The following is an 11,567-nucleotide window of genomic DNA, read 5'->3' on the forward strand; positions in this document are numbered from 1 at the left end:
ATCAGATTCTACCAAATTAAAAAGCCCTTGATATGTATCTGCTCGTTTTCCACTATTTTTAGCCAAGAGAAGACACCCCCATTTTGAATAGTAAATGCCTTGTATGTAATGCTCTCTATTCATGCCAAAAATACTTTCCTTAAATTTGTTTTTCAAAGTTTCAATTCCAAGGCACATGTTTGATCATAAAATATATCTTTAATTACTCATGTTGAGCTTCCATGTAGAGTTGGCAGCATCACTTTGATCATTCACTACAACTCCAATGCAATTACAAATTTGATCTCTGTTACCTAGGAAGTGTACAAGCAGTAGTGGTAGATGCTTCCTGCATATGAGAATGTGGCGGTGTTGAGCCAGTATCACTTTTTGTAGTAGATGTTGTTTGGTCCATATCTATCAGATACATCGATGAAGGGTGTTGAGGCACCAAAGAGATAGATGAGTCGGATTTAGAGTGAAGCATGTGAATTATGGTTGACATGGGTGGTCTCTTCCTAATATCGTCTTGAACACATAATAATCCAAGATGAAGGCATTTTGTGACTTCATCATTCACATATGAACCTCTTAATGTTGGATTCATAAAGTCTAATGCTCTGTTATCACTGTAACTTTTCCAAGCCTGCCAACAACAAATTGCAATTGATCATCAGATTCATCAACCAAAGATTATGTTTTGTTTTAGCCCAAACTCAATTATTATATCATCATGTACATGATGCTGTCAATGCTGATTCTAGCTGCAGGACATAGTTTGCGATATCCTCAAGTTATTCATTCTCATATTAAGTGAATATGACAGGGAAACAACCAACGTGATAGATTTCACAAGGAAACAAAGCTTATGTTCTCGTCACCTTATAAGACAATATAAAGACTAATAGGTTCAGATAAGTTTACAAGACTAATAAGATAATATAAGAAAACTTCATGTGAATTGAACACTACTCCGTACTAATTTAACAAAGGCATATACTTACAAAGCTGATAAGACTTTCGCCAGATCCTGATTGATAGAAGCTGCTAATTTTTTGACCTCTTATAATCTCCAATATTAGTATACCAAAACTGTTAACATCTGATTTTGTCGAGAATTGTCCATGCATTGCATACTCCGGAGCCATATAGCCACTGAAATTGAAAAGGTAATTCTAATCATTAGGCTCTTTCTTTTCACTAAACATAACTATTTTTCTTGATTAAAACACAACTCTCCTGACCAAAACCGAGCTCTAATTGTAATTGATGAGATAGACTTACTAAGTCCCAACAATTCTGTTTGTAGTCTTCTGAGTAAATTGGACATCAAAATTTTTAGCAACGCCAAAATCTGCAATTTTTGGATTCATTTCTACATCCAGCAGAATATTTGCTGCTTTAAGATCACGGTGGATAATTTTAAGCCGAGAATCTTCATGAAGATACAGCAGTCCTCTAGCAATGCCTTTAATTATATTGTAATGCGTTGCCCAATTTAAGTAGCCTTGTTTAGCCTGATCTGTTAAATAAGCATGTATTTTATACACATTGAAATAAATTGTAAAACAGCTTATTAACAACTTCATGCATCTATAATTGCATTACATGTACTGTACCAAAAAGGAAATAATCAAGGCTTCGGTTGGGCACATATTCGTAAACAAGCAACTTGTCCTTACTTGTCAAGCAAAATCCTAATAGCTTGACCAGATTTCGATGTTGAAGCTTTGCTAAAAATACAACTTCATTCTCAAATTCTTTGTTACCTTGTCCAGAGGTCTTTGACAGCCTTTTCACCGCTACTTCTTGACCATTTTGTAAGGTACCCTTTGATGATTGCAAACATTGACAAGCTTAGTCTTAAAACTTAGCATATTCATTCTCATAGACTCATACATATACAAAGTATCATTTTGGTGCGATTAAGGCCTTCAAGATTTGAATCCATACATCCGAATCCTAACAAAAAATCTCATGCTTTGTTAACAAACAATGTTTTTTTTTTTTTTTTTGAAATTACGTCTTTAATCCCTGTCTCTTATGCCTTTAAACAGAGTAGGGATGTGTTTAAGTACCTTGTATACACCACCAAACCCCCCTTCGCCTATCTTGTTGTTGGTTGAGAAGTTGTTAGTGGCAGCTTCCAGTGTGACCAATTCATATTGTAAAGACTCAGCTGTTATCAAATTATCAACATCTTTGCTGCTTGCTGCTCATCAGATAACAACTACAATTAATCATTTTCTAATGACTTCAGAAAAAAAAAAAAAAAAAAAAAGAAAAAGCACACTGGCCTGGAGTTTAATTTGGTAATTACCATTTTGAGGATTTGCGACAGCATGCAGTAGCGGATCCAGGATTTTACGGGTGCTAGGTCACCGTTACCCATCGACCACATACCAATCATAATTAATGCATTAATATTCTAAAAGTTAATTAAAAAAAGACATTCCAAAAATATTAAATGTTACGGGGAAGGAGAAAGATAATGACAAGTCACTAATGAAACTACCAAAAAATATTCTAAAAAAAGACATTCCAAAAATATTAAATATTACGGGGAAGGAGAAGGATAATGACAAGTCACTAATGAAACTACCAAAAAAATTTCGAACAATGACTTTAACAATGTACCAGTTTGAGAACTAAGTAGGTAGTGGTAGATATATGTAAAAAGGAAAAAAAAAACGTTGTCCTTAGGAGTCATACCCATAACCTTTTGGAAAAATGTACAATGCCTCCCACCATTACAACACTAAGCACTTACTTGTATAATTGCATTGTTAAATGTTTATATATTACATCTTCTTAATGCAAGAAAAAAGGAAGGAAAGTAGCTTCCCCTAGGAGTCGAACCAGTAACTTTAGTCTAAAAATATGAAGCTTCCACCATTGGACTATGGAGTACATATCATTACTAGTTGCAATATTTAATATTTAAACCTTTTCTGTTTTTGTGCTAGGTCACGTGACCTACCATGCACAAGGGTGGCTCCGCCACTGACAGCATGTGTCTTCTTTCGTGTTGTCCTGTTACTCCTATAGATGCCAATGCCTATGACAATTAGCACCACTAATGTGACAGACGAAAGGAGGTTTATGAAAAGCTTGATTCCAAGGAGGGAGAAAGGATCATTTATAAGATGGCAAAGAGAAGACAAGAGGCAAGGAAGGATATTGGCATGGTGAAGTGTGTCAAAGATAAGAACCAAATGGTCCTAGTGCAAGAGGAGGGCATCAAGGACAGGTGGAAGGGGTACTTCGATGAATTATTTAATGGAAGTAATGGAGTTGTGATAGGAGATACCTCTATGAGTGATGAAGAAATCAACATGGAGTATGTGCGAAGGATTAGGAGAGTAGAGGTGGAGATTGCACTGAGGAAGATGAAACCTAAGAAGGCGGTTGGCCCTGATGGGGTACCGATAGAGGTGTGGAGGTGTTTGGGTAAGATTGGTATTGATTGGTTAACAAACCTTTTCAACAAGATATGGACGGCTACAAGGATCCCACAAGATTGGAGGAAGAGCACCTTGGTCCCGGTTTATAAAAACAAAGGAGACGCTCAAGATTGTTCTAACTATCGAGGAATTAAGCTTATGAGCCATACTATGAAGTTGTGGGAAAGGGTGATTGAACAAAGGTTGAGGGCATGCACAAGCATTTCAGATAACCAATTTGGTTTTATGCCTGGGAGATCTACTATGGAGGCAATCCATTTGATAAGACAAATGATGGAGTTTTATAGGGTAAAGAAGAAAGATCTTCATATGGTCTTTATTGATTTAGAGAAGGCATATGACAAGGTGCCAAGAGAGATACTTTGGTGGGCAATGTTGAAGAAAGGTATCCCACGAAGGTATGTAGACCTAGTTAAGGATATGTATCGGGATGTGTCAACAAATGTGAGGACATGCGGAGGGTTGACAAAAGATTTCCCTATTACAATCGGATTGCATCAAGGGTCTGCATTAAGCCCTTTTCTTTTTGCAACGGTTCTAGACGAATTAACTAGACCAATTCAAGATGAGGTTCCATGGTGTATGCTGTTCGCAGATGATATCGTTTTGGTGGATGAGACTAAGGATGGGGTTAATGTCAAGTTGGAGCAATGGAGGCAAAGGTTGGAATCTAGAGGGTTTAAGCTAAGTCGGAGTAAGACTGAATATTTGGTATGTCGTTTTGGCACTCAGAGGGGGACAAGCAATGAAGTGGTGAGTTTGGATGGAAAGGATTTGACCATGAGTGAATGTTTTAAGTACCTAGGGTCGATCATCCAGAAGAATGGTGACATTGATCAAGACGTGACCCACAGGATTAAGTCAGGGTGGCTTAAATGGAGAGCGGCCACGGGAGTGCTATGCGACCGCAGCATTCCCTTAAAGTTGAAGGGAAAATTCTACAGGACTGCCATAAGACCAGTGTTGCTCTATGGTACAGAATGTTGGGCTTCTAAGAAAGAGCATATTAAAAAGATGGAGGTTACGGAAATGCGCATGTTAAGGTGGATGTGTGGAAACACTTTAAGAGATAGAATCAGAAATGAGGTTATTCGCAAGAAAGTAGGTGTGGCGGGCATTGTAGATAAATTAAGGGAAAATCGTCTGCGTTGGTTTGGACATGTAAGACGGAGACCCGAGGGTGCACCGGTGCGAAGAGTGGAAGAGTGGGACCATGGAGGGATTAAACGAGGAAGAGGGAGACCAAAGATGACTTGGTTGGAAGGAGTGAGGAAGGATATGAAGTGCATGGATTTACGTGAGGATGAAGTTTTGGATCGTAAGGGATGGAGGAGAAAGATTTATGTTGATGACTACACGGAATAATCAAATTTGGTTCATGTTAGCCGACCCCACTTTTGGGATTAAGGCTTTGATTGATTGATTGAATGTGACAGACGAAACAATGACTGCAATAATTACTTTCTTCTTTCCTGCAGAAATGAAAATATTTGATTAACGGGCAATAGGTATTTATTAAGACGAGTTAGGAAACTAGAATAGTCATGTTTATAATGTGCAGTGAAGCCAAAGAAGTAAGCCATTCAACAGTTACTTATAAGTTTGTGAGTTTGTTCTTTTCTTTTTAACATATTGTATGTATAACATATTAAAATTTTCCTTACCAGTCTGTTTAGCCTCTGGAGTCGCAGCTGCAGAATCTATCACACAACATCACAATTAATTTATAAGAACGAAAGATCTTGTAAATGTTGCTTGTTTGGAATATAATTTAGCCAAAAAAAAAACAATATAAAATTTCAAAACCATTCACTCTGATAAATGATGGCATACCATTGCGACAGCCAATGCCACCCCATCCGCAGAGTATAGGAATCTAGGTAGACTGATGATCTCTTTTCAGAATGTTTCTACAGGTAGCTTCTTAGATTTACTTTTTTTGAGTATGTATCACAATTGCATGTCATTTTTTAATTTCATAATCATTATTAGATGTGGAGTATTGTTAGCTCTGAATTCTGATGGCCTTTTCAGCTCATTGACATTAGAAGTCTGGAATATCACTGCCACTATATATAAACAATATATATTGCAATGTCAATGTGGAAATGTGCACCCCTCTTTCTCACTAATCTATACAATAAGAATTGTATAATTTGAGTGGAAAAAAATTTGTTGATTAATAGATATGTATACTAGTACAACGCTTGCTGCATAGTGCATGCTCCTTATCTAAAAGACAGTTCCAAAACATAAAACGTGACGCCTTTCCCTAAGAACATTAGAGAACAAAGAACATTGTTCAAATCCAAAGAATATGTTTAATATTACTTATAAAATTGTAAGAGAATGTAGGTTGTTATGAAGGAAAAAAAAAAAATTACATCACAAAAACACAAAAGGTCGTACTCACAATATCTCAATCAACCATTTTGTCCATATCTTTTCCAGAGATCTTCCTCTTATCCATCTTGTAAAGGTAGACTTTACAAGTTTTAGAAGCTTTAACAAATGTCTCTAGCTTCTCTGCCAACTCGTTTGCCAGAGGATAGGGGTGAGTAATGATCTCCATAACGTCCAACACTTGAACATTGTTCAACAGATACTCTACTAGTTGAAGCTCATCTTGTCGTCCCTTAAATGAATCAAATTTGACGTACAAACAGCCGGTTGACATGTACAAGTTCATCTAAATCTTCAATACAAGAAACATCATAATCAACACGAACACTAACTATAGAATCCAAGTTCTTCAAGGAATAGCATGGAGTGTTTCATCTATGATACAAAGATCTTCAAGTTTCGGGGTATCAATGGTGAAGTAGTGCTCATGAACTTCAATATCATCCGTTCTCAATTCCAAGTGCAACACTTTCAAAGTGGGAACAGATATGTTAAAGGTTAAATAGATTTGTGGTTCAAGGATTCCTCTAAGGTGTAGTACCTCTAAAGCAGGACTAGAAGAGATGAGTTTGTGTACGACAGAGCTATGATAAGGAAACCACCCCGTAAAATGAAGAGTCTTAAGGCATGGGAAAGAAACCAAGGAGTCAATGATCTCGACTTTGAAACATGACTTCAATTTAAGGACTACCATTGTGGTATAATTGAGAATGCATTCAGGGTATGTAGGAACAACATTAATGAGTCCGAAATCTATAACATTGCTACCCATCTCCAAAATCAGTTGTTTTGGTTTCCTATAAATTGCAGAAGATATCCATCCATTGATACGAGTCAAGGTGTCTTTTATTTCAGGGAAAAACAAATGAAACTTTTCTAAGTTTGTTGATCTGCAATGGCGAAGAACATGATCCACCAATCCCTCAAACTTCTTTAACCCTTTCTTTTCAATCCAAATAAATTCAAGAGTAGTTACTAAATTCGTCCATAATGTTCTCCATCTCGATGACAAAACACATGTTTTAACTGCATCTTCTATAGGAAGCAAAGAGAGGATATTACCCAATAAATGATCTGGCAAATCGCTAATCTTGTCTATTCCTCCTCCTAGTTTACAGTTCTTCTTCGAGCACCTTAGCTTACGTCGTCGTCTCTTCATGTTGAATCACTGATGTTTCATTGATAACTATTATACCACCATCATAACACAACAGATTAAAAACATGGATATAAAATCGCAATCTTTATTCGTGCATTCTTTCCATGTGTACAGAGAAAAGAGAGTTGATCGAGCTTTCATACACAATACATAAGGAAATAGAGCAGAAGTTTGCATTTAAATACAAATAACCAATCACAACTAAGGAAGTTTGATTGAACTACATACCAATTAACTAGTCTGTATGATGAGATTAGTATAATAACAGCTTCAAAGTAGTGATATCGAAATTTAAGTAGAATAATTATGTTACCAGTGAATTATTAGTGACATAATTTAAGTACATAATTAGTAATTAACTTTTTTTTGTTTTTATTAGGTACAACGTATTTATGTTCTACAAGGAATAGCAAGACAATACATGATCTCCTATAATTAATGCCTGAACTTATCGGTTATTCGAATCAATTAACCTCCCTATAATAAAATAATGCTCCTATAACTCCAAGTCTCCAATACCACCTTCAAAACTTTACAATAATTAACCTAGTTTTTGGTGTTTAAAAAGCCACAAGAGTAAGGGTGAGAATCGATCCCAAGATCTCTGGAAGGGAGCTCTAATTACTTAAGCTATCCCTTACTCTCAATAATTAATCTAGTTGATTGCTTAACAAATTTATTTAGATGATCATAATCCAAAGAAGAAGGAATAGGGAATGAATAAAAACAAAATTCTACCAACAACAAAGAAAATTTACAAATCACTTGATTAAAAAAAATCTCTCCTTAACAACTTTATTTGCAAAATTTGTAAAAATATTGGAAATTGAAAGAGATGCACAACTATTGAGAAGACTTACAATTTATAATGGTATGTTTACGAATCTTCTTCACTTATGTTACATACCATGAACGTGTATTTGGACGTGTGAGACTTTGGTAGAACCTGTGATATCGGAGTAATGGGGTTGTTTGTGACTATGAATTGAGTTTACCCAAACAATAAAAAAAAAAAAAAAAAAAAGATAGGGTTCTTTTGTTATCTAATTCCCTTGAGAACTTGTTGACGCAGTTGGAAAGGTAGAAAGAAAAGCAAGCGCTAATCCTTTGCGAATAAACATAGTTACAAGCGATAAATTTGTAAAAATACTCCGGAATCCACCAGAAAAGAGTAAAACTCTTGAGAATATTATTAAAATGTCAAAATTGAAAATTAAAGATGGCTAAAGCGTTTAAATAGTCTAAACAAAACCCTAATACGAAAATAAAACAAAATTAAAATCCGAAAAATGTTTAAACGCTATTTTCGGGCCCTAAACGAACTCGGATGGCTTAAAAAGCCTGTCGATCACGGCATAGCTAATAAGTGAACACTAGACCCTAGTTTAGGTACTACACCCTACACCCCCCCTCTAAACGCAACGTTTAGCATCCTACCCACACCCCCCACTAACCCACATAACATCAGTAACTACCCACTCCCCCCCCCCCACTAACCGTAGTAAATGAAAAAATAACCGCTCCTACCCCACATATATATTTACATTAAAAAAAAACCTCCATATTTCAAATCATTTTCTCTCTCTAGAAACCATCTTCCTCATTTCTCTAGAATTTCTCTCTCATCAAACCCAACGAAAATCGATTTAAATTACTGCTAAATTGCTTCAAAGTAATCCAAAATTGCTTAAAATGTCTGATATTCGAGAAGAAATTAAACAATCACAACAACATTTTGATAAAGAGTAAGTAATTTTGTTCATTTTTTTGCAATTGTTGTGCAATTTTATGAATGAAACATTTTTGTTCAATTTCTTGCGATTGTAGTGTGATTTTGCAAAAGAACATTTCAGAGAAGAACATGCAAGATGAAACTGTAAAATCGGAGCAAAATGTAACTAAGGAGTAAGTAATTTTGTTCATTTTCTTGCGATGGCGATTGTAGTGCGATTTTATGTATGAAACCTAATTTTTGTTCATTTTTTTGTTATTGTAGAGTCACTTTCGAGAAGAATACTTCAAAGAAGAGTACTTCGGTGAAAAATTCTGACAACATTTTGAACACGAGAACCTTGATCATTTCTTTGAACTGTTGGAGGAATAACTTGGAACATTTTAAACACGAGAACCTTGATCATTTGTTGAATGAACATTTCTTGAATTGGATTTGAACATTTCTGGATTGAATTGTGAACAATTGTGGGGTGCAGTTTGAACAATCCTAGCAACCGTAGGTTGAACACCAGCAGGAGATTTTGTTGACACACTAGGTTGAACACGAGCACCTTGATCATTTCTTTGAACTGTGGGAGAAATAACTTGAACATTTTGAATACGAGAACCTTGATCATTTCTTTGAACTGTAGGAGGAATACCTTGAACATTTGTTGAATGAACATTTCTAGAATTGGATTTGAACATTTCTAGATTAAAGTTTGAACAATTTTGAGGTGCAGTTTGAACAATCCTAGGAACCGTAGGTTGAACACCAGTAGAAGATTTTGTTGAAGCACTAATATGAATTGGAACTCCTGAATTAACTTGAGAATAAGTTTTAACACCAGCAGCACCTTTATTTGCACCAACATTGGAACGAGATTGAACAGCAGAAGCACCTTCAACAACATTTAAATCCTTCGCGTGTAAAAAAATTAAATTGATCATTATTAAAACTATATATGATCAGTTACAAACACTTATATAAACGTAAATAAAAAAAAAAAAAAAAAAACCTTAGCAAGAGATGAAATACCAACATCAACAGATATGCTGGATTGAACAGTGCTTTCACCAGAAGCCTACAAAAAATAAATAAAATATTATATACATAATATATGCATAAAAATAAAATAAATTTATAATTAATAGCAAACAAACATACCTGATCAAAATCATTAGAAAAACTCTGATCCGATTCCTTAGAACTAGAAGGAATTTCTTCTAAAACAACTGAATTCAATCCAACCTATATTTTTAAACAATTAAAAATCATTAATATATAAAATATAAATAAACATTTTTTTTTAACATTTAAATTTACCTGAGATTGTTTATTTCTCAAAACAATCAATTCAGTGGGATCACTGATAGAATTAGCATAGGTAACAGCACACCCATTCTCATCAAGTTCCTATAAAAATATATATATATATATATGTTCATTTCAGAAAACGCAAATATTCAATACTGAAATATTAAATGATCATATACCTGTACAATTGCTTGCCCTATACCCCTTTTGTAAGGAGTATACATTGACTTTTTCCTCTTCCAATTACCCTTTGCCTTATTGCACTGCTTCTCCAAGGTACTCTAAGGCCTTACATTCCTCTCACCTTTAGGCCTAGCTTTTGGAGGATTCTTGATCTCAAGATCAACAATTTCAACCTTTTCAACAGGTTCACTAAAATCAATTGCACCTGATATGCTCTCAACCTTTTCTTTTAAAAGATTGAAATAACACTCAACCTCTGTCCTTGCATTCAAAGAATTCTGACAACTTGTTATCAACTTAACAAACTTTCGAACTGTTTGTGACCTCCAAACACTAGTAGCCACAATATTTGTGCTCAAAGTAGGTTCTTCAATACCATGACTACACATGGCAGCCTTTGTCCATCGTTTCATTATATACTCTTGTGGAATATTACGTACACAATGCAAATGATAAAACCAAAGAGAATGAGAACAAAGTAAGCCAGTCTCACTAAAGTACATGCATGTGAAACAAACTGCATGTGTTTCTTTATTGAAAACAACTTCATGCTTAATTATATCCTTCCCAGGTCTCCAAAGAAGATATGAATATTCTGGAAAACACAAACCATTATCAACATGATCATAAGCAGTCCCCTTAATGAACTCTTCTTCAAAAAGAACATAAGCTTGAATAGTGTACAATGATCTTGCATGAACTAATATACCAATATTAGCAAATGCTAGGTGCCTATTACCCCTCAAAGTATTATAATCTTTGCCACCTTCCTTACTTCTCCACTCAGAAATGACATCAAGAAAAACATGATAAAAATCACATAAACCTTGGGTCTTATTAAGACGTTGTGAAACTGACTTATTAGTAGTTTCACTACGTTGAGAGGACAAAACACCACCAGACCAATACTTCTTAGATTAAGCAGGACACCACATCTCTTTTATTTTATACAAATCACATAACCAATCAACATTTTCACACTTGTATTATCCAACATCCTGTATAACAACAATGATCATATATTAATTGAAATTTGAACAAAATATAAATTAATATATGTACATTTGTATAAAGAATAATGTTCATAAACAACATGGACACTAATAAATATTATGATAACATACAAAAAACATAAAATGTATGAACATATGTAAACACTAAATGTTCATATGCATATGCATAATAATCAAATATATCACATAATAAAAATCAAAAATAAATATTAAAATAATAATATACCTTTTCTAGAAATGTTCAAATTCAGGAGGAGTTTCACAATACTTCAAAAGATATCCAAACAAATCTGTAAAGCCTTCCAAAGCTCTCAATGATCCAATGTGTTTCTTCG

The 11,567-nt window shown here is 34.7% G+C and overlaps 1 protein-coding gene across 1 annotated transcript; it reads right to left on the reverse strand.

The window, feature by feature from the left end:
• Positions 1-6,195: 6,195 nt before the first annotated feature.
• LOC145571385 (F-box/FBD/LRR-repeat protein At5g56420-like) lies at positions 6,196-7,005 on the reverse strand. Its single transcript, XM_081630428.1, has one exon. It carries the CDS (start codon positions 7,003-7,005, stop codon positions 6,196-6,198), a length of 810 nt encoding a protein of 269 aa, XP_081486554.1.
• Between the last annotated feature and the right edge of the window lie 4,562 nt (positions 7,006-11,567).

The sequence above is a fragment of the Chenopodium album genome, chromosome 12 (genome assembly GCF_948465745.1).
Source record: "Chenopodium album chromosome 12, dcCheAlbu1.1, whole genome shotgun sequence".
NCBI lineage: Eukaryota > Viridiplantae > Streptophyta > Magnoliopsida > Caryophyllales > Amaranthaceae > Chenopodium > Chenopodium album.